The 24,301-nt window shown below is 48.0% G+C and overlaps 1 protein-coding gene across 6 annotated transcripts in view; it reads left to right on the forward strand.

The window, feature by feature from the left end:
* PHLPP2 (PH domain and leucine rich repeat protein phosphatase 2) overlaps positions 1–23,486 on the forward strand; it is a 143,512-nt gene extending 120,026 nt beyond the window's left edge. For 3 of the 6 annotated variants that reach the window (XM_073308382.2, XM_073308384.2, XM_073308383.2), the window contains one exon: positions 17,388–23,486. In XM_073308382.2, the coding sequence (XP_073164483.1) occupies positions 17,388–18,527 (1,140 nt within the window). In that variant the 3' untranslated portion in view covers positions 18,528–23,486. The remainder of the gene's footprint in view (positions 1–17,387) is intronic. The other 3 variants (XR_012154557.2, XM_078848154.1, XM_078848155.1) reach the window with 3 other exon arrangements.
* The last annotated feature ends 815 nt before the right edge of the window (positions 23,487–24,301 follow it).

Genomic DNA, 24,301 nt, shown 5'->3' on the forward strand with positions numbered 1-24,301 from the left:
TTAGCCCATTTGAAAACAGCATCACATGGGGAGCTCATGTACAGCTGATTATCTACCATGACCCCCAAATCTTTTTCAGAGTTACTGCTTTGCAGGATAGAATCCCCATCCTGTCAGCATGGCCTGCATTCTGTGTTTGTAGATGTATGACTGTGTTTAAGTGTGGCCAAATGCAGAGGCGACACGCAACTCTTGATGGTGGCGGGGTCCACAATTTAAGGGGGTGGGGCACTTGACCACCCCACATGTCATCTCTGTTCCCTTTCCCACTCCCCTCCCCAGGCCTCCCTCTCCAAGCCAGCACCACCTTGTCTCCACACCCCTCACAGCTCCTTCCCCACTTCCTCCATTTCTTCCCTGCCACGGGCGCAGCACAGGCCAGTGGCCTCCAGACACCTACTGCCAAGCAGGTAACTGTGGTTGCGGATGAGGAAGTTATGGGACTCAATGGGCTTCCCTGTGCCCCCTCTGGCGAAGCTGCACTGCCAGCCCCATCTCTCTTCCCTGCTCTGGGACCCTTCTAGCAGGATTCAGCAGGTGCGTGGTGCCTATGCCTTTCCCAGGCATACTACCCTCAGCTGTGCTCATCCTAACCCCCACCCTGGCAGAAATCTGGGGGGCATATGACTCTGTGTGCCCCCATGCTTCGCTTCTGGCCAAATGTATGTTGTTTGCTTGCACCCCTTTTATGAAGCTATCTAGATTATTCTGTATCAGTGACCTGTCCTCTTCATTATTTACGACTCTCCAATCTTTGTGTCATCTGCAAACTTTTATCAGTAATGATTTCTTTTTCTTGTAGGTCATTGATAAAAATGTCAAATAGAGTAGGGCCAAGAGCCAAACACAGCAGAACCCCACTAAAACACAGCTGCTCAGTTATGGTTTCCTGTTTACAATTATGTTTTGAGACCTATCGCCAGTTTTTAATTCATTTAATGTATGCCATGTTGATTTTGTATTCTAGTTTTTTCAAAATGTTGTGGGGTACCAAGTCAGGTGTCTTGCAGACATCTCAGGGCTTGTCTACATGAACTTTTAGTTCTCCTTCAAACGACTGTGCACATAGATGTTCCCCTAGGTGGCCTCTGCTCTCCTTGTGTTCTCAGACAAAAGTATAAAGGGGTGGGTCTGCCCCCCTCCCTCTCAGTTCCTTCATTTTGCACATGGCAAGAAGTTGTGCTCCCCATAGCATTTGCTTCAGTTAGCCAGCGTTTCAGAACTCGTTTAGTGTGTATTGTTGTAGTAGTATTTTGTGTAATATAGTTAGTTTAGGTAGCATTTAATAGTTACATGGAGAATTTATTATGCAAAAATCCCCAGGTTTTAAGAAGTGTGCTACATGTAAGGGTGTTATGCCTATCTGTGACAAGGATAAGAGCTGCTTGATTTGTCTTGGTGAGGGCCATGTGAGAGACAAATGCCCTACTTGTACATCCTTCCCCACCAGGACTAAAAACAGAGGGATTTATGCCTCAAAGTTCACCTCATGAAAGAGGTGATGCGTCCTGTGTCAAAACAGAGCCCTGACTGGGAGAGATAGTGGGTTCAGAATCCACAAGGAGTGCCTTCCAGCTGTCCCTGATTCGAGGCACAAGTCTGGTGAGAAACACCTCTTTACCCTCACCTTCTTCAAAGCACTCCAAGCATGCCAATGCTGACAAGCGGGCAAAGTCTTGGAGTTCTCCTAGAAAGACTGCTAGTAAGTCCTCCAGTACTGGTTCAAGACATCACAAATCTAGAAACTCACCAGCTCTGTCCAAGGCAGCACCATTGACTCCGGCTCTTTCAGGACTGTTGAGGCTGGTGTCTTTGGTCCTTCATCTTTCCAGCTGATCCAGTCTACCTCAGTGCTGCTGGCTCTGTGGACACCCATATATGCACTCTTCACCTGTTGCCAGAGCTGTCCCATCCATAGGATGGACTGGGGCAACCGTCCCAGGCCCCACGCTTTTGGGGGCCCTGTGCTTTGGGACATGAGGTCCAGGGCGGCCTGGGGAGCTAGTGGGGGGCCTGGCACCGGCAGCAGTGAGCAACCCAGCCTGCTCCGCCTCGCCGGCTCCCAGCGTCACTCGGGGATGGGGGTTTGGGGAAAGGGGTGGGATGGGGGCAGGGCAGTAGTGGGAAGAGGCAGGGTGGGAGTTTGGGGGAACGGGTGGAGTGGGGGCGGGACCTGGGTCCTGCCCCCCTCCTTGGGACGGCCCTGCCATCTAGTCTGCAGGTGTTCTTGCTGGAAAGGGATCGTCTCTGTCTTCCCCTACCAGACTCTCCTTTGCTGCAGCTGGCTCTGCTTAAAGGCAACTCCAGTATTGCTTTGTCGATATTCTCAACACCATTGCACACTATGCCCCCAGTAAACTTGGAGTCATCAGCACTGCTGGCTCACTCCGCACGACAGGAGCTTTTAGTCATCAGCACTGTTGAGACACTCCACTCAGCCAATGCACTTCGGAGCCATTAGCACTGTTGGCTCCATCAAATACAATACTGTTTCTCTGCCTGTTATGCTGGCACTTATCACTTCATCTGCATTCCGACCACCTTGACCCTCAGTTTTGTTGGATCGCAGTGTTTCTCCCATACCCAGACCACCTTGAACTACAACGGGCACTGCTCCTCCCTATTCCGAAGAAACCTATATTTATTCCTCAGACTCTGAAAGGGAGGAACCTGTATCACTTTTAAGATCTTTTAGATCACCTTATAGGCCTTCTGCCATGGTTACGGGATCTAAGGACCAGGACTAGGTTTCTTATAAGCAGGCTTCAGCAGGATGTCTCTCACTATGGATGGCTCGCACTGTGCAGTATCTTTCATGGCCTTAGTGGTCTTTGGCTGCTCTGAGAAATTCTAGGCCTCCATCACGCTCATGCTTTAGGAGAAAGTTGTCTCCTCCTCCCCCGTGCAGGAAACCTCTACCCAGGATCCTACTACCAACTCTCCACCCACTGAGTTGGACCCCATGGACTCCTTTTCAATAGGACTCCCTTTGAAGAAGGAGGATCCTGGGAACTACAGGCCAGTCAGCCTCACCTCAGTCCCTGGAAAAATCATGGAGCAGGTCCTCAAAGAATCAATCCTGAAGCACTTGCATGAGAAGAAAGTGATCAGGAACAGCCAGCATGGATTCACCAAGGGAAGGTCATGCCTGACTAATCTAATCGCCTTTTATGATGAGATTACTGGTTCTGTGGATGAAGGGAAAGCAGTGGATGTATTGTTTCTTGACTTTAGCAAAGCTTTTGACACGGTCTCCCACAGTATTCTTGTCAGCAAGTTAAGGAAGTATGGGCTGGATGAATGCACTATAAGGTGGGTAGAAAGCTGGCTAGATTGTCGGGCTCAACGGGTAGTGATCAATGGCTCCATGTCTAGTTGGCAGCTGGTATCAAGTGGAGTACCCCAAGGGTCGGTCCTGGGGCCGGTTTTGTTCAATATCTTCATAAACGATCTGGAGGATGGTGTGGATTGCACTCTCAGCAAATTTGCGGATGATACTAAACTGGGAGGAGTGGTAGATACGCTGGAGGGGAGGGATAGAATACAGAAGGACCTAGACAAATTGGAGGATTGGGCCAAAAGAAATCTGATGAGTTTCAATAAGGATAAGTGCAGGGTCCTGCACTTAGGACGGAAGAACCCAATGCACAGCTACAGACTAGGGACAGAATGGCTAGGCAGCAGTTCTGCGGAAAAGGACCTAGGGGTTACAGTGGACGAGAAGCTGGATATGAGTCAGCAGTGTGCCCTTGTTGCCAAGAAGGCCAATGACATTTTGGGATGTATAAGTAGGGGCATTGCTAGCAGATCTAGGGACGTGATCGTTCCCCTCTATTCGACATTGGTGAGGCCTCATCTGGAGTACTGTGTCCAGTTTTGGGCCCCACACTTCAAGAAGGATGTGGATAAATTGGAGAGAGTCCAGCGAAGGGCAACAAAAATGATTAGGGGACTGGAACACATGAGTTATGAGGAGAGGCTGAGGGAGCTGGGATTGTTTAGCCTGCAGAAGAGAAGAATGAGGGGGGATTTGATAGCTGCTTTCAACTACCTGAAAGGGGGTTCCGAAGAGGATGGCTCTAGACTGTTCTCAATGGTAGCAGATGACAGAACGAGGAGTAATGGTCTCAAGTTGCAGTGGGGGAGGTTTAGGTTGGATATTAGGAAAAACTTTTTCACTAAGAGGGTGGTGAAACACTGGAATGCGTTACCTAGGGAGGTGGTAGAATCTCCTTCCTTAGAGGTTTTTAAGGTCAGGCTTGACAAAGCCCTGGCTGAGATGATTTAACTGGGAATTGGTCCTGCTTCGAGCAGGGGGTTGGACTAGATGACCTTCAGGGGTCCCTTCTAACCCTGATATTCTATGATTCTATGATTCTATGAACCGATGGGTACAACCTCACACTTGCTTATTGTCTATGAAGGCAGCATTTCTGGTGGCAGTCACTTCCACAAGGAGGGTTTTAAAACTTCAAGAGCTTCTGTGTGACTACAATATTCCATAAAGATAAGGTTTCCCTTAGGCTATACCCTAACTTTATGTTTAAAGTAGTGTCATCTTTCCAGCTGAACCAAACTATTCATTTTCTGGTGTTTTCCCCCAAAACTGCATTCTTCCAGAGCTGACAAGTCTTTGTACTTTGGACATTCTTAGAGCTTTGGCATTCTGCCTGGACCAAACTAGGTTCTTCAGAACCTCTCCCAGGCTTTTTGTAGCCTACGCTGAGAGTGTTAAGGGTCTATCAATGTCACCTCAGCAAATCTCAAATTGGATTTCTGACTGCATTAATCCTCTTGCTAATGTCTCTCCTCCACCGAAAATAACAGCTCACTCAACCAAGGCTCAGTTCACTTCATCAGCCTTTGAACAATGTCTCAATAGCAGATACCTACAAAGCAGCAAAATGGTCGTCTGTACATACCTTTTCCGGACATTACACCGTCACTCAAACCTCTTGTGATGATGCCAACTTTGGCAAGCCTGTGTTACAATCTCTGTTCACGTGATCTGAAGTCACTCCACCTGTAGAGGAACTTCGGATGAATCACCTGCAGTGGATTGTATATGTGCACAATCACTCAAAGGAGAAAAAATGGTTAGCTACCTGTACAGTAATTGTTGTAGTTCTTTGAGTAGTGTCGCTATGGGTGCGCCACGGTAGGTGTGTGTGTGTGCACACGCGCTTCCTGCCTGCCATGAGATTAGCCAGTGTGTGTGGGCATTTCTCCCTCAGTTCTTTCTCAACCACCCTATGCTAGAGAGGGAGCTGAGCGCTGTCTGTTCATGGATCGTTAACTCCTGATAGTTCTGCAAATTTTTTTGCTGCTTTGAAGCCCCTTTCTTTTAGTATTTGTTTGCTTTTTAGTTGCCCGTGCCAAAAAAAAAAAAAAAGAGAGAGAGCGAGAGAGAGAAAAGAAAACAACAATAAGATCTCGCCTCCCGCCAACCCCGGCACAGGGGGACCCCTGGACAAGGATAAGGATATGCTTGGCTTCTCAGGCTTCAAAAAGTGTCTTAGCGGCAAAGATTCCATTCCAGTAACGGACAGACACTTGCAGTGTATTCACTGCCTCAGAGAGAAGCACAATCCACAAAAGTGTGGTTGGTGACAGCAGGTAAAACCCAGGTTCAGGAAGTACAGAGAGTTAAGGCTAAGGGTATGTCTACACTATGAAATTAGGTTGAATTTATAGAAGTCGGTTTTTTAGAAATCATTTTTATATAGTCCATTGTGTGTGTCCCCACACAAAATGCTCTAAGTGCATTAAGTGCATTAACTCGGCGGAGTCCTTCCACAGTACCGAGGCTAGCATCGACTTCCGGAGCATTGCACTGTGGGTAGCTATCCCGCAGTTCCCACAGTCTCCGCCGCCCATTGGAATTCTGGGTTGAAATCCCAATGCCTAATGAGGCAAAAACATTGTCATGGGTGGTTCTGGGTACATGTCATCAGGCCCTCTGTGAAAACAATGGCGGACAATCGTTTTGTGCCTTTTTCCTGGGTTACCTGTGCAGATGCCATACCACGGCAAGCATGGAGCCCGCTAAGGTTACTGTCACCGTACGTCTCCTTGGTGCTGGCAGACGCGGTACTGCATTGCTACAAAGCAACAGCTCATTGCCTTGTGGCAGCAGATGGTGCAATAGGCCTGATAACCATCATCATCATGTTCTAGGTGCTCTTGGCCACCTCAGTGAGGTCGGTCAGGAACGCTTGGGCAGAATTGGGAACAGGGACATAAATAGGAGTGACTCAACCAGGTCATTCTCTTTAGTCCTGCCGGCAGTCCTATTGCGTTGTCTTCTGCCAAGCAACCAGGAGATGAGGATGACTAGCAGTCCTGCTGCACCGTCTGCTGCCAGCCTAAGATGTAAAAGATAGATGGAGTGGATCAAAACAAGAAATAGACCAGATTTGTTTTGTATTCATTTGCTCCCCCCTCCCTCCCTCCGTGAAATCAACGGTCGACAATCATTTCTATGAGATCTGTCAGGGGCACCTTGAAAAGTTAATGGAGATTCAGTCCTGCCTGAAATACCGGGGGGGGGGATAGTTCAGTGGGTTGAGCATTGGCCTGCTAAACCCCAGGTTTTGAGTTCAATCATTGAGGGGTCCATTCTGTGTGACAGTTGCTTTTGTTTCTCCTTGATGTAAAGCCACCCCCTTTGCTGATTTTAATTCCCTGTAAGTCAACCCTGTAAGCCATGTCGTCAGTCACCCCTCCCTCTGTCAGAGCAATGGCAGACCATCGTTCCGCGCCTTTTTTCCATGCAGATGCCATACCATGGCAAGCATGTGCCCGCTCAGATCACTTTGGCAATTATGAGCACATTAAATACCACGTGCATTATCCAGCAGTATATGCAGCACCAGAACCTGCCAAAGCGAAACCAGGCTAGTAGGTGACGTCAGCGCGGTGATGAGAGTGATGAGGACATGGACACAGACTACTTTCAAAGTACGGGCCCTGGCAATGTGGGCATCATGGTGCTAATGGGGCAGGTTCATGCCGTGGAACGCTGATTCTGGCCCCGGGAAACAAGCACAGACTGGTGGGACCGCATAGCGTTGCAGGTCTGGGATGATTCCCAGTGGCTTCGAAACTTTCGCATGTGTAAGGGCGCTTTCATGGAACTTTGTGACTTGCTTTCCCCTGCCCTGAAGCACCAGAATACCAAGATGAGAGCAGCTCTCACAGTTGAGAAGCAAGTGGCAATAGCCCTGTGGAAGCTTGCAACGCCAGACAGCTACCAGTCAGTCGGGAATCAATTTGGAGTGGGCAAATCTACTGTGCGGGCTGCTGTGATGCAAGTAGCCAACGCAATCAAAGATCTGCTGCTATCAAGGGTAGTGACTCTGGGAAATGTGCAGGTCATAGTGGATGGCTTTGCTGCAATGGGATTCCCTAACTGTGGTGGGGCCACATAGACGGAACCCATATCCCTATCTTGGCACCGGAGCACCAAGCCAGTGAGTACATAAACCACAAGGAGTACTTTTCAGTAGTGCTTCAAGCACTGGTGGATCACAAGAGACGTTTCACCAACATCAACATGGGATGGCCGGGAAAGGTACATGACGCTCGCATCTTCAGGAACTCTGGTCTGTTTCAAAAGCTGCAGGAAGGGATTTACTTCCCAGACCAGAAAATAACTGCTGGGGATGTTGAAATGCCTATAGTTATCCTTGGGGACCCAGCCTACCCCTTAATGTCATGGCTCATGAAGCCATACACAGGCAGCCTGGACAGTAGTCAGGAGCTGTTTAACTACAGGCTGAGCAAGTGCAGAATGGTGGTAGAATGTGCATTTGGACGTTTAAAAGCGCGCTGGCGCAGTTTACTGACTCGCTTAGACCTCAGCAAAACCAATATTTCCATTGTTATTACTGCTTGCTGTGCACTCCACAATCTCTGTGAGAGTAAAGGGGAGACGTTTATGGCAGGATGGGAGGTTGAGGCAAATTGCCTGGCCGCTGGTTACGCGCAGCTAGACACCAGGGCAGTTAGAAGAGCACAAGAGGGCGCGCTGCGCATCAGAGAATCTTTGAAAACCAGTTTCATGACTGGCCAGGCTACGGTATGAAAAGTTCTGTTTGTTTCTCCTTGATGAAACTCCCCCTGCCCCTTGGTTCACTCTACTTCCCTGTAAGCTAACCACCCTCCCCGCCCCCCTTCGATCACCGCTTGCAGAGGCAATAAAGTCATTATTGCTTCACATTCATGCATTCTTTATTAATTCATCACACAAACAGGGGGATAACTGCCAAGGTAGCCTGGGAGGGGTGGGGGAGGAGGGAAGGACAAGGCCACACTGCACTTTAAAACTTAAAAAATTTAAAGCTTATTGAATGCCAGCCTTCTGTTGCTTGGGCAATCCTCTGGGGTGGAGTGGCTGGGTGTCCGGAGGCCCCTCACCGCATTCTTGGGCGTCTGGGTGAGGAGGCTATGGAACCTGGGGAGGAGGGCGGTTGGTTACACAGGGGCTGTAGCAGCGGTCTGTGCTCCAGCTGCCTTTCCTGCAGCTCAACCATACCCTGGAGCACATTAGTTTGATCCTCCAGCAGCCTCAGCATTGAATCCTGCCTTCTGTCATCACGCTGCCGCCACCTATCATCTTCAGCCCTCTCTTCAGCCCGCCACCTCTCCTCGCGTTCATGTTGTGCTTTCCTGCACTCTGACATTGTCTGCCTCCTTGCATTGGTCTGTGCTCTGTCAGTGTGGGAGGACAGCATGAGCTCAGAGAACATTTCATTGTGACTGCATTTTTTTTGCCTTCTAATCTTCACTAGCCTCTGGGAAGGAGAAGATCCTGTGATCCTTGAAACACATGCAGCTGGTGGAGAAAAAAAATGGGACAGTGGTATTTAAAAAGACACATTTTATAGAACAATGGGTACATTCTTTCACGGTAAACTTGCTGTTAACATTACATACATAGCACATGTGCTTTCATTACAAGGTCACATTTTGCCTCCCCCCACTGCGTGGCTAACCCATCCCCCCACCGCGTGGCTAACAGCGGGGAACATTTCTGTTCAGCCACAGGCAAACACCCCAGCAGGAACGGGCACCTTTGAATGTCCCCTTAAGAAAAGCACCCTATTTCAACCAGGTGACCATGAATGATATCACTCACCTGTGGAAAACACAGAGAGATAAAGAACGGATATTTGAATGCCAGCAAACATATGCTGCAATGCTTTGTTCTGCAATGATTCCCGACTACATGCTACTGGCCTGGTGTGGTAAAGTGTCCTACCATGGTGGATGGAATAAGTCTGCCCTCCCCAGAAAACTTTTGCAAAGGCTTTGAGAGTACATCTAGGAGAGCTTTATGGAGATGTCCCTGGAGGATTTCCGCTCCATCCCCAGACACGTTAACAGACTTTTCCAGTAGCTGTACTGGCCGCAAAGGCCAGGGCAAATTAATCATTAAACATGCTTGCTTTTAAACCATGTATACTATTTAAAAAGGTACACTCACCAGAGGTCCCTTCTCCACCTGGCGGGTCTGGGAGGCAGCCTTCGGTGGGTTCGGGGGTACTGGCTCCAGGTCTAGGGTGAGAAACTGTTCCTGGCTGTCGGGAAAACCGCTTTCTCCTCTTGCTTGCTGTGAGCTATCTTCAACCTCCTCATCATCATCTTCCTCGTCCCCAAAACTTGCTTCTGTGTTGCCTCCCACTCCATTGACGGAGTCAAAGCACAGGGTTGGGGTAGTGGTGGCTGAACCCCCTAAAATGGCATGCAGCTCATCATAGAAGCGGCATGCTTGGGACTCTGACCCAGAGCAGCCGTTTGCCTCTCTGATTTTCTGGTAGGCTTGCCTCAGCTCCTTAAGTTTCATGCGGCACTGCTTCGGGTCCCTGTTATGGCCTCTGTCCTTCATGCGCTGGGAGATTTTGACAAATGTTTTGGCATTTCAAAAACTGGAATAGAGTTCTGATAGCACGGATTCCTCTCCCCATACAGCGATCAGATCCCATACCTCCATTTTGGTCCATGCTGGAACTCTTTTGTGATTCTGGGACTTCCATCATGGTCACCTCTGCTGATGAGCTCTGCATGGTCACCTCTGCTGATGAGCTCTGCACTCACCTGCAGCTTGCCACACTGGCCAAACAGGAAATGAGATTCAGAAGTTCATGGGCCTTTTCCTGTCTACTTGGCCAGTGCATCTGAGTTGAGAGTGCTGTCCAGAGTGGTCACAATGGAGTACTCTGGGATAGTTCCTGGAGGCCAATACCGTTGAATTGCGTCCACACTACCCCAAATTCGACCCAGCAAGGCTGATTTCAGCGCTAACCCCCTTGTCGGGGGTGGAGTAAAGAAATCAATTTTAAGAGCCCTTTAAGTCGAAAAAAAGGGCTTTGCCATGTGGACGGGTGCAGGGTTAAATCGATTTAACGCTGCTAAATTCGACCTCAAGTCCTAGTGTAGACTAGGCCTAAAACTCCTGCTCATAATGTCAGCCCTTCAGCCTCCAGAATCTCAGAGTGAGACATCACCGCAACCTTCTATGCTGAGGGCAGGTGATTTTAAGGAATCGAGCCACTCGCTAAAGACCCATAAGAAGAGGTCTGTGAGTCCCTGTAGTGAGCCCAATTCGAGACAGAAACGTTCTCCAGCTTTATCAGTCTCTTCAGTACCAATGGCATCAAAGCTGCCTAGAGTCAGTACTCAGGGCACACATAGTACCAAGTTGACAGAGGCCCAATGGGCATGGGCAGAGAAATACTGGTACTGCGAGGGTGTGACAAACAGACAGTCCACGCCAGGGAAGGCTACATCATTGAGATCACAAGTACTGATGCCGACCTCAGTGCACGTGGCGCCGACGGACCATACAACCAAGTGATCAGGAACAGCCAGCATGGATTCACCAAGGGAAGGTCATGCCTGACTAATCTAATCGCCTTTTATGATGAGATTACTGGTTCTGTGGATGAAGGGAAAGCAGTGGATGTATTGTTTCTTGACTTTAGCAAAGCTTTTGACACGGTCTCCCATAGTATTCTTGTCAGCAAGTTAAGGAAGTATGGGCTGGATGAATGCACTATAAGGTGGGTAGAAAGCTGGCTAGATTGTCGGGCTCAACGGGTAGTGATCAATGGCTCCATGTCTAGTTGGCAGCCGGTATCAAGTGGAGTGCCCCAAGGGTCGGTCCTGGGGCCGGTTTTATTCAATATCTTCATAAATGATCTGGAGGATGGTGTGGATTGCACTCTCAGCAAATTTGCGGATGATACTAAACTGGGAGGAGTGGTAGATACGCTGGAGGGGAGGGATAGGATACAGAAGGACCTAGACCAATTGGAAGATTGGGCCAAAAGGAATCTGATGAGGTTCAATAAGGATAAGTGCAGGGTCCTGCACTTAGGACGGAAGAACCCAATGCACAGCTACAGACTAGGGACCGAATGGCTAGGCAGCAGTTCTGCGGAAAAGGACCTAGGGGTGACAGTGGACGAGAAGCTGGATATGAGTCAGCAGTGTGCCCTTGTTGCCAAGAAGGCCAATGGCATTTTGGGATGTATAAGTAGGGGCATAGCGAGCAGATCGAGGGACGTGATCGTTCCCCTCTATTCGACATTGGTGAGGCCTCATCTGGAGTACTGTGTCCAGTTTTGGGCCCCACACTTCAAGAAGGATGTGGATAAATTGGAGAGAGTCCAGCGAAGGGCAACAAAAATGATTAGGGGACTGGAACACATGACTTATGAGGAGAGGCTGAGGGAGCTGGGATTGTTTAGCCTGCAGAAGAGAAAGAATGAAGATTTGATAGCTGCTTTCAACTACCTGAAAGGGGGTTCCAAAGAGGATGGCTCTAGACTGTTCTCAATGGTAGCAGATGACAGAACGAGGAGTAATGGTCTCAAGTTGCAGTGGGGGAGGTTTAGATTGGATATTAGGAAAAACTTTTTCACTAAGAGGGTGGTGAAACACTGGAATGAGTTACCTAGGGAGGTGGTAGAATCTCCTTCCTTAGAGGTTTTTAAGGTCAGGCTTGACAAAGCCCTGGCTGGGATGATTTAACTGGGAATTGGTCCTGCTTTGAGCAGGGGGTTGGACTAGATGACCTTCTGGGGTCCCTTCCAACCCTGATATTCTATGATTCTATGATTCTATGAACCAGGTCCATGTCTCCAACTCCCTCAGTGCAAGTTCCTCAGCACTGGCTGCCTTCAGCACTGATACCAGTACTGTCCACACCAGTGGACTACAGGTGTGCATCAGACCTCTCAGCATCTGATGCACCCTTCTCAGTATCAGAGCCTCATTACCAAGCTAGCCAGGAGCAGTGGACGCATTGGCATCTGCATCTCCACGCCATGCACCACCACTTTCCCATTCAGAGTCAGATAGCTAGCCGGAGGAGTTGGGTTCTCACCCATTGTCACCACGCGGACCCCAGTCCCACCAGAGGTACCCCCCTGGCCCTCAACTTCCTTGGTATGGGCAACCATGGTTCCAGCCACCAGCTCCCTACCCTCAGTAGCCAAACTGGGATCCCTGCTAGGCCCAGAGACAACAAGCCTAACAGGCACCTAGCGTGATTTACCAGCAGGCACAGAGAAGTCCCACTTCAGCGACAATGTCAAGGGCACCCGACCCTCCAGAATTCTTGGAGGAAGAATGGGAAGCGGAGGCGGAAAAGCAAGAGGTTCCTCAAATCCACCTTTCATCATCCTTACCTGACGAGTTGGTGATGCCTCCCCTGCCATCTCTGGCAGATGACTGTGTCATTCCAGGACCTAACTCAAAGAGTGGCTGAGGCCCTACAAGTGCAACTATATGAGGTGTATGAACCTCATCAAGCTGGTGGACATCTTTCACATTCTTCCACCTCTGCCAGGGTAGCTTTCCCAGTTAACAAGGCGCTCTTAGACCCTACTAGGAGTGATTCACCCATCTGCCTCCAAATTCCATCATAGTGGACATGGTCAATTCGAGTGGTTGCCAATACCAGTTTAAATCTACCCTGTACGACCAAGACTGGACGTGCTTGGACCTGTTTGGCAGAAAAGCCACCCTCCAGATTTGGGGAGCCAAACTATCAGGCTTTACTAGCCAAATATGGTTATCAGAACTATATAAAATTAAACTCCTTTATTGAGCAGCTCCCAGATACATACAAAGACCAATTCATGGCTGTCATTAACAAAGGCCAGCTAGTGGCGAAAATGTCTCTGCAATGCGCGTTGGACACGGCCAACACGGCAGCGCATTCAATCTCCCCCACTATGGCTATGAGGACAGCCTCATGGCTCCATTTGTTCAGCTTCCCGAAGGAGGTCCAGACAATAGTAGAGAACCTCCCCTTCAAGAGAACAAAACTATTTGCCGAGAAGGCAGATGCATCCTTCCACATGGTAAAGGATTCTCGAGTGACTCTGAGATCCTTGGGGATATACAGGCTGGCTTACAAAAGAAAATACAGTCCTCAACCATAGGTCAAGCTGAGATCATTGCAGTATGTGCCTCAATATTCATTGCGGAGATTGTACAAGCCACAGAGAAAGAAATTGAAATTCTGTAAGCGCAAACAATCAGGGCCACAGCCACCCTTGTCTCAGCCCTCAACTTCGAAGTGACACTTTTTATGGGTTGGTCGAGGTGCCAATAGAACATTCTCCTTACAATCTCACCTTGGGAAACCCCACATTTCCTTTTGGAGACTGCCTTTCTCCTATCCACAGTACCGGGGAACAGATAACCTCCAACAAGTGGGTGCTGGAAATTGTCCAGGGTGGATATGACATCCACTTCTCCTCCCTTCCCCCTCCCAAACATCCTTCCCCATCCCTCTTCAGGGACCCTTCTCATGAGAGTCTACTACACCAAGAGGTGAATCATCTCCTCAACGTAGGAGCTATAGAGCCGGTACCCACACATCTCAAGGACAAAGGCTTCTACTCTCGTTACTTCCTGATGCCAAAGAAAAAGGGAGGTTGGAGACCTATACTGGACCTCAAAGCACTCAATAGGTATGTCAAGGTGCAGAAATTCAAGATTGTTATGCTGTCAACGATTATCCCAGCGCTAGAAAAAGGGGACTTGTTCTCGGCCCTCAATCTTCAAGATGCATATTTTCACATCTCTATCATAGCAAAACACAGGAGTTACCTCAGGGTCACGCTAGGTCAAGACTGCTACCAGTACAGATTACTCCCTTTCAGCCTTTCATTGGCCCCCAGTGTGTTATCCAAGGTCCTTTCGGTAGTGGCAGCCCATCTACGGTCTCAGGGTATCGTGATTTTTCCATACCTGGACGATTGCCTTCTCAGGACACGGTCCTTTGCAGAGGCCCAGTGAGTCATTCAGACCACACAAGACTTATTTCTGAGACTGGGCCTACAAATCAACGAACAAAAATTGTCCATAACACATAAGTGCCTTCTTTAGGAATTTCCTCCATTCCCTCTATTGCTAAAGGTGCTATTGAAGATAAAAAAGGAAAAAGCAAACATTCAGATTGCCCCCACCTGGCCCAGACAGACATGATACCCTTCCCTGTCCCAGCTGGTGTTGTGTCCACCGATGACCCTACCGATCATTCCCTATAGTCTGTCACAGAATGAGGGTTGCACCCTTCATCCCAGTCCATGTGTCCTACATCTGAAAGCATGGCTCCTTCATGGTTCCAGCACATAGAGACATCCTGCTCAGAGGAGGCACAGGAGGTACTAATCCACAGTAGGAAGGGTGCTACTCGTCGCATCTACCTGCAGAAATGGAAGGGATTCTGGATATGGTGCCAATCCAAGGATGTCACCCCTAATTCAGCCACCTTGCGGGTCATCCTGGATTCTCTGTTACCCTTAAAGAAATCGGGTCTCTCTATCAGCTCGCTGAATGTTCACTTGGCAACAATTGCAGCCTTCCACCAGCAGGGTAGAAGGCTACTCAGTCTTCTCTCAGCCGATTAATAAGAGGTTTCTAAAAGGTATAGCAAACCTCTTCCCACAATCCAGGACCCCTACTCCTCAATGGGATCTCAAACTAGCACTAAAGGAACTGACTAGACCGCCATTCAAACCCATGGCCACTTGTTCATTAACTCACCTTTCCATGAAGGATGGGGGAGATAGCAGTTTTGATGGCACACCTCCTGTTTACAATGTTCTTCCCGGACAAGGTCACACTCAGACCACACACGAAGTTCACTCCCAAAGTAACTTCTGCATTTCACATGAATGAACTCATTCAACTCCCAACATTCTATCCAAAAGCCTCATACGGACAATAGAGAGGCCATCCTGCATACACTCAATGTGACAGAGCTTTGGCCTTCTACTTACACAATATAAAGGCCTTCCGAAAATCTCTGAGGCTCTTCCTTTCAGTTGCGGTTAGGTCAAAGAATGCGGCAATCTCAGCTCAGAGACTATCCAAGAAGGTCTCTGGCTGTAATAAACTCTGCTACCAATTACAGGCGGTAACACCCCCATCTTCAATACACACGCATTCCACAAGGGTGGTCTCCTCATCAATCGCCTTCTCTAAAGGTATCACCATATCAGAGATATGCAGAGCAGCTACATGGGCCTCTGCACATACCTTTGCAGAACACTATGCCATTCTGAGTGATTCAGCTTCAGACGCCCAATTCGGGGCTTCTGTACCATCATTTGTATCAGACTCCGAAGTCCCAGGTTCCAACAGTGTGTACTGCTCAGGAGTCACCTACAGTGGAGCATCCATAGCAACACTACTTGAAGAAGAAGAAGAGGAAGTTACTTTGTGCAATAAGGATGGTTCTTCAAGATGTGTGTCCCTATGGGTGCTCCACAAACCTCCCTCCTCCCCTCTACTTTGGAGTTTCCACTGGTTGACTCTGGGGTAGAGAAGGAACTGAGGGAGAAATGCCTCTGCACGCTAGCTAGCCTTGTGGTAGGCAGGGAGCTGCACAGGCGGGACAGATTGCTATTGAAATTCTCCAATCAACAGCATGGGGGTGCACACACACCTACAGGGGAGCACCCATAGGGACACAAGTCTTGAAGAACCGTTGTTACTGCACAAGGTGAGTAACTTCCTCTTCTTTGACATATGTTGTGCAGATATATGTTCCATGACTCTCCCACTTTCCCGTCTACTTCACACATAGGTGCCGAACTACGGGGTGCTGGGGGTGCTGCCATACCCCCTGGTTTGAAATGATTTCCATTATATACAGGGTTTACAGTTTGGTTCAATGGCTCTCAGCACCCCCACTATAAAAATTGTTCTAGTACCCCTCACTTCGGACATTACATACAGCAGTGTGAAGGAACGGAGAGGGAGGTGGTGGATGTGCCCCTTTTATGGTTTCATCTGGGAACCTGAGCAGAACGGGAGCACATGCACCACCTAGTGCTACTGCTGGCAAAAGTCTCCAGCTCAAGTGCATTGGGACACGTACATTTGCAGTGGAATGTATATGTGCACAACACATCTTAAAAATGACAGGTACTGCATAAGTAAGTACCCAGCTTCTGTGAAAAAGTGGTGTTAAACTACCCCTGCACTAGCTTGCTGCACTCTAACTGTCCCTGTGCACCGTGGTGATGCACAATAACAGTTCATTAATGTGCTTTGATCTAGTCCTTTTTCAAAGAGAACTAGATTTAATGCGCATCAGCAAAGGCCACACAGACAGTGAGCGTGTGGCAGGCTAGCATGGGGTAGATTCACACCCCAGTTTGCCATAAACTAAATGTTTTTGTAGACTGGTCCCCACATCTACGCTATTGCTTTTATCAACCAAACTTTAATCTCATTAAAAAAAGAGATTGTTAATTTGACATCATCTATTTTCCATAAACCTGTGTTGATTGGCATTAACTTTATTACCCTCCTTTAGTTCTTTATTAAACAAGTTTCCTTGCAGCCATTCTGTTATTTTGCCTGAGACTGACAGGCCTATAATTACCCAGGTAATCCCTTTTATGCTTTTTAACTATTGGCACAAGATTAGCTTTCTTCCAGTCCTCTGAAACTTCCCCAATGTGCCACAAATCTCCTTGGCCAGCTCTTTTAAAACTCTTGAATGCAAGTTATCCAGATCTGCTGACTTAAAAATGTCTAACTATAATAGCTTGCTGGGTGTTTAACATCCTCCTTAGTTATGCTGGAATTGGAAGTATATCATCATCATATATGACTACATCATCTGGCATTTTCCTAAATATAGAATAGAAATATTTATTGAACAATTCTGCCTTTTCTGCTTTATTATTGATAGTTCTACCATTTCTGTCTAGTAATGGACTAATCGCATTGTGAGAGAGAAGACATGTCCACCTCCTTGAGGGCTCTAGGCCAGTGTATAGGCAGAGAGAGAATGTGCTCAGAATGGTCTTTGTATGCTAAATGCTCAGACTTTGCCTTCTCTTTGACTGCAGGACAACAAGGTTAATGGTGTAACCTGCTGTACTCGGATGCTAGGCTGCACGTACTTACATCCTTGGATCCTGCCCAAGCCTCACGTCTACTCCATTCCCCTGACTGTGCAGGATGAGCTGCTCCTACTGGGGAATAAAGCCCTCTGGGAACACCTCTCTTATACAGAGGCTGTCACGGCTGTACGCCACCTGCATGACCCACTAGCTGCTGCAAAGAAGGTCTGCACTTTAGCCCAAAGCTATGGCTGCCAAGACAATGTGGGAGCAATGGTGGTGTGTTTGAACATTGGTGAGGACAGCTGCACATGTGAGATGCACGGCCTCACCTTGCCGGGCCCTGGGGGCATTATTTCCACTGCCAAACCAACAACGCCTTCCTCAGGTAGTGGAATTGCCTCAGAGTTCAGCAGTGAGCTGTCAGCCTCAGAAGCTAGCAGTGAGGTGGGCTCCACTGCGTCAGATGAACACAGTGGAGCTGGTCTGGATGCAGGGTTGGTGCCTCGACCCGAGCGACGCTGCAGCCTCCATCCTGTGCCCCCATCCAGCATTTTTCAGCGCCAACCTTCCTGTGCCACGTTCTCTAGTAATCATTCTGACAATGGTCTGGACAGCGACGATGAGCAGCCTGTGGAGGGTGTGATGACCAATGGCAGCAAAGTGGAAGTGGAAGTGGACATCCACTGCTGTAAAGGAAAAAGCCTGGAGCCTCAGCCTCCTGGTGCTGAGGAGGGATCTCCTGCTGCTGGCTCAGAGGATGACTCTGGGGGGTTCTTCTTCAGGATTCAGAGACAGAACAGTGTGAACAGCAACATCCTCCTGGCAGGAACCAAGGAGAGGTGCGAGTTGCAGAAGTCTCCTTCTACATGCTGTCTCTATGGGAAGAAGCTTTCCAATGGCTCCATAGTGCCCCTGGAAGAGAGCCTCAACCTTATTGAGGTAGCCACAGAGGTGCCGAAGAAGAAAACAGGTTATTTTGCTGCTCCCACCCAGCTGGAGCCAGAGGATCAATTTGTTGTGCCTGCTGACCTGGAAGAGGAAGTGAAGGAACAAATTAAGCAGGACCATGGGAGTGGTGCAGAGCAGGAGCCCAATGAGAAGGCTGCAGTGGCTCCTCCAGATGAGTTTGACACAGCTTTGTAACCCCATCGGGGCAGAGGAGTTGGCATCTGCAAGGAAAGGAACAGACATCAGCTCCCTCCTTATTGGAGTGGAGGATGAGCCTGGAGCTTTAAACTCAGGGCTGCCAGCTTCTTGAGGCAGCATCCCTGCTGTTCTGTGAGCCCAGGGTACTCAGGCCAGCAGCCAAGCTCCATGCTGGGGATTGTCTGGCATTTGAGAAGGCAGACTTCCCTATGTGTGCTCCCACCACCTGCCATTAACCCTTGCCCTCCTGAGGGTTTGCCAGGCAGTGGGCTGGTTTCTGTGTAGGAGCTGAGGAGGCAGCTGTTGTTATGCACAGCATCCAGAGTTCTGTGAAGTATCTGATTCAGCCATCATGATGGGACTGGTCACTTGGCTTCACTATTCAGAGAATACAGCTGGTGACAATGAAGCTTACTAGAGACACAGAACCAGTCAGAGAATTGATTCTTATATGCATCGCAAGCACTTTCATTGACTGCACTCGAGCCATTTTGCTCCCCATCTGCCCAGCACTTTACTATGTAGGGAGAGGGGCTTCCGTAACCTCACAATGGATATGATGGGGGGATTCCTCCAAATGGGAATTGGTGCCCTCCTGATAGGTACACCAGGGGCCCTGGGGGAGCTGAGGTAGTTCTGTCACCACTTGTTATGAGGTTATCCAGGGGCTTCCTTCCAACCTGAAGGATACAACTGGGACATGAGGGTTGGGTGCCCCAATGACAGATATGACCATGAGGCATGGAGGAGTTCCAGGAGGGGTTTGGCTGTCCCCATAACAAATATGATCGTGGGTAGGGATGGGGCTAGTGTGTACAACCATAGGGGATAGGGGGTTGGCCACCCCCCTGGTGTGCACTTCAAGGCAGAACCTTCCATATCCGCCAGACATGGGATGAAGTCAGAATCCACTGCAAAGCACAGAGTCTGTGCTCTTTGTGGTGCCCTCAGCTGGCAGAAGCTAAGAAGTGTGAGCGGGGGGACTTCATCTTGTCCATCGGGGTGTTTTGTTTGTAGCAGTAAAGGCTAATGAGCAGCCTAGAGTGCTCTGCATGTGCCAAGAAGGTCTCTGATGGTTCATTTCACAAGCACTCCCTCTAATACACATGGCGAAATATGAACCTCTTACACTGTAGCAGCAAAAGCGCCCTTGCCTGTCTCTGCAGAAGCAGAAAGCAGAATCAGTGTCCAGGACTGCCCATGCTCCAGCTGCAAGTGCTCAGACCAGGAAGTGAACAAGATGAAGCTGTGTGGTTTCTGCTTAGTTCTAAACTCAAGATGGAAAATGGAACTTTTCCCAAATACAAACATTTTTATCAGCACACTTGAGGAAAAAAGGATTTTAGAACAACTCTGGAGAGTAGCAGTGAGCTGCCCAGCATCCAGTCAGCAAATGTGTTCCAGTTTCCACCTTCAGGGCCTGGATGGGCCAGTATGCAGCGTGGTGCCCTGCTAGCACTTTTCTGGCTGTTTTTCCAGGATTTAAGCATTCGTCTTTACAAAAGGGTTGCAAAGACAACCTTCCATCTGTAATCCAGGCAGATCATCTTCCTGAGTCTGCAGCCCAGGAGTTGGGAACAATAGCTCTGAGGTGGGAGCTGCCTCAGTAATCTCAGGGTATGTCTACACTACAATTAAACATCTGTAGCTGGCCTGTGTCAGCTGGTTTGGGCTCCAGAGCTATTTATTTGCAGTGTAGACATTCAGGCTTGGGGACCCCACAAGGAGGGAGGCTCCCAGAGCCTGGGATCCTGCCCGAGCGCAAACATGTACACTGCAATTAAACAGCCCCGAGCCCTATAAGCCTGAGTCAGCTCTATACAGGCCAGCCCCAAGTGTTTAATTGCAGTGTAGACATACCCTCAGTGGTATGACAACACTGATAGCCTCATTATGACATTATTTGGGACTAGTGCTAGTGTTATTTTACTTATTTATTATGTCTAGGAAGAAAGTCTGAAAGGTTTTTCCAAAAGAGTTCTGGGCTTTTGGGGTGAGTATTATTTTGTCTGGTGTGTTTGGTTTTTGCTTCTCTTTTATATCAGAAAGTCAGGTCTTGTCTGACCTGGAATACTCAATGTACAATTAGAGAACTAGTGGGATTCTGACATCATAGATCCTGTGAGAAAACGTGATAGCAGGGAAGTAGCTATTATTCAGAACGTAAAACTCCTTGGCTTTGTCTTCACTAGGGGAAAAATATGTCTTTTTACTACATGGTAGCCAACATCCTAGCCCTGCTAACGTGCGTGGAAAGAACTGCCTGATCCACATAAAGGGCTATTCCGCACTAGAGTCGGTACCATAGTGCAGCTACCAGAGACACTCAATGCCGATGGAAGAGAGCTCTGCTGTCGGCATAATAAATCCGCCAACACAGCACTGTCCGCACTGGCGCTTAGGTCGGTGCAACTTACATCGCTCGGGGGGGTGGCTTTTTCACACCCCTGAGTGACATAAGTCATACTAACATAAGTACTAGGGCGTACAAGCCCTAGGATTTCATCATGTTTAATTACCACGTTAGCTAATGTCATAGAAAATCGCCTCTTTCCCATAGGATGGTCTCACCCTTTGAGTTTTGTTAACACCTATTTTAACTTAGAAGTTGGAAGAAAACCTTTTTGTTAAAGATTCAAAGCCTCTGCTAGTTCTATCAACCTAGAGAGAATTAAGGGACAAGAGCGCTCCCACACTGTCTCTGAGTTATCCAAGGAGTCTACAGTGAAAAGAGGAAGACCAAAAAAATTATTTAAAAAACAAAACAAAAAAACCTTTCAGGTTCTCTTCCTTAAAAGAAGCAAAAATTGCAGGTCCCCTTTAATTCTTTCACTGCTGATAATTTTAACAAACTCCTGAGCTAGCCCAGTAGTCTCAGAAGCACTACAGAAGAGCTGCAGCGCAGCCTCTTATACAGTCTTGGACTAATGCACTGACATGGAAATGTGCCCCTCTTCCTGAGTAAGAATGTGAATCGAATCCTTGCACTAGTACACTAGTATGTGCTATTACAAATAAGGTTCTGTACTGGAATCCTTGCACTGATGTGGAAAATCCAGCATGTGTCTCCGACTAGTAATTGGATTCTGAACATGATATCTGGGCTCCAACTAACCTGGGCTGTGAGGGAGTGTTGCAGCTGTCATTGAGAGGACTGATTTTATCAGCTCTGTATGGCTCAGTGGAAAAAGTGCAGGAAAAAGCAAAACAGACAGTTCAGATGGAGTGTATAGATACAGAGCCTCCATTCCCTGCAGCCCCCTGGAAGCTGTGGGGTGGAGCTGCTGAAGTAAAGGCTAATTGTGTACAGTGATCATCACTTAGGATTTTCTCTAATCCTATGTATTTGGAGCAGAAAGAGGTTTTAATGTGACCAGCTCCCTCCCTCCAAATCCTGTACACTCATTGGTTAGTGGTGGTTTCCTTGCACAACATGGCATGTTATCATAGACGCCAATCAGAACAGAGGGCTTCCTCTTGCTCTGATACATTGCTCTAATGCACGTCTTATGAGAAGAGTGTTTCACTCCAGGCTGCACAGTCTGAGCTTCCCCCTCTTCCTGGCCTCTTGATTTCCTGCTTTCCATGGGGCAGCAAGCTTCTTCCTTGTCTTTCCCAACTTACTTCTTGTTTTCTTATATTTTCAAGCTCCTAGGAACCCTGTCACCCATGTGGGGACAGGCTGGGCTGGTGGGGGCAGCCCTAGTGATGGGTTCTCAGCTGAGGGTGAGGTGAAGTACAAAGAAAGAGGAGTTTCCCATGCTTATTTCAATTTCTATCTGACCAGAGTTCTCCATAGCCTCTTCTTTTTCCTGATGATGATCTCAGGCCGTTGCAGTTGCTGTCATCTCTGCAGGCGTGCAGCAGTGGAATCTTGACCTGGGGGTTGTGGCCACTCTCCCCTTCCTCTAGTGATAAAAATATGGAAAAGGTTGAGAACCACTGTCCTAGAGCATCTGTGTAATAAAGAGACTGTCCATGGAAGAGAAGTTGGAGCTGTCGTTTTCCCAGTGAGGGGCTGCAGTTTGCCGGTTAGTATTATTCCATCTGTCAAGTCTCAAGTATTTCTCTCCTTCTTGGTGTGCACTTTCAACAGCAGCAGATACTCCTAAGGCACTAACTTATCTGCTTTACTTGTTCAATAAGGTCCCAGTAGAAGGAACTAATGAACAAAATATCTGATATAAGAGCAAACTAATTCCAAGGCAAAAAGTATTGAGGATAAGAAATCTTGGCCAGTTAGCAGCCTCCGAATTGCTCCCAGCTGCCTAGAGCAGGTGAGGCTGAGGCTGCCTGATGGAAACTGCTGACTCCTAAACTGTGGGGCGAGGGTTAATTTCATTCCAGAAAGTGACAAGCACTTCAGGATACTCTCTCTGTTATGGGGATAGGTTGCTCTTAAGATCTACCACCCTTTCTCTAGTTTACAGAACATACAGCCACATCTATGGTCCTCGTAACCCAGGAGTTTCTCCACCTCTCCTGAAGGATGTAGGTTTTATGCCAAAGGGCGTTAAGGCAGTGGGTTCACGTCATAGTTTTTGTGCAATCATTGTCCGCTGTTCTATTGCAATCTTCAGACTTGTGTATTTTTGATATTTTTGAAATGTGTTAACTTTTTTAACTTGTCACATGAGCTAGAGCATGTTAAAGAGAAATTGCAGCAAAACGATTTTCTATGCCTTTGTTTTAAAATGAAGCATATACTATTTTATGTACCTGACTCTAGCATGCAGCTATAACAATGCCCCTCTTTCATTGTGTGTGGAAGTAGATTGTTTACTGAATGCCCCTTCAGCACTGCACCCACTGTATGTGACAGCAAAAGGAGGAAGAGCCTTGGGGTGAAAATGTGATTCCATTGATTCTTTACTAAGATATACAGAACAGTTCAGAAAGGAAGAATATTTTTGATCAACTTTTCAGCGGACATAGCAATAAAGATTTTTACTTTCATCTAGGCGTATATTCTGTTTATGTTAATGCACTGGAGAGAACTTGCATAGTGCCACAATCATGCCATGATGTGAGCACAGTTGTGACCAGCTTTATCCAGGACGGTCTCAGGCCATGTTTACACTAGTGACCTTACAGCGGCACAGCTGTACCAATGCAGTTGCACCGCTGTAAGATCTCTCGTGTAGACACCCTATGCCGACATAACACTGTGTACCCTAGTACTTATGCCGGCAGAACTTATACTGCTCAGGGGGCTGTTGGGTTTTTTTTATCACCCTTGAGCAACATAAGTTTTGCTGACATAAGTGGTAGCGTAGACACGGACTCAGTCATCTGGCTGAGTGGGCTTCTGCCACCCAATAGGGCCTCCTCCTTATAAAGTACTTGTAAAGAATCTTCAAGGTGGAATTTCTTCATGTGAAGAGGAGTTCTGTAGCTTTGCCTCAAAAGTACTTTGTTGTGCAGCTCTTCAGCGGTATCTGCAGCAGATAGTAAGTGGAGAATCATTAGCCTGTGGCTAGGACTGACACAAGCCACTGTGCCTAGACATGTTTCAGAGTAGCAGCCGTGTTAGTCTGTATTCGCAAAAAGAAAAGGAGGACTTGTGGCACCTTAGAGACTAACAAATTTATGTGAGCATAAGCGTGAACTTCACAGCGAATACACTGGGTAACACTACCGATTTGGCTGCTAAGGGTTCTGCAGGTTGCAGGAATAGAGTTTTCCTCTCCCTGCATTTTTGGGCTAATGGAGGGCAGATAATTCACCTCTTGCCTTGCGAGTTGAAAGAAGGATTTGCTAAATAAATACTG

Source organism: Lepidochelys kempii, chromosome 12 (genome assembly GCF_965140285.1).
Source record: "Lepidochelys kempii isolate rLepKem1 chromosome 12, rLepKem1.hap1, whole genome shotgun sequence".
Taxonomy (NCBI): Eukaryota; Metazoa; Chordata; order Testudines; family Cheloniidae; genus Lepidochelys; species Lepidochelys kempii.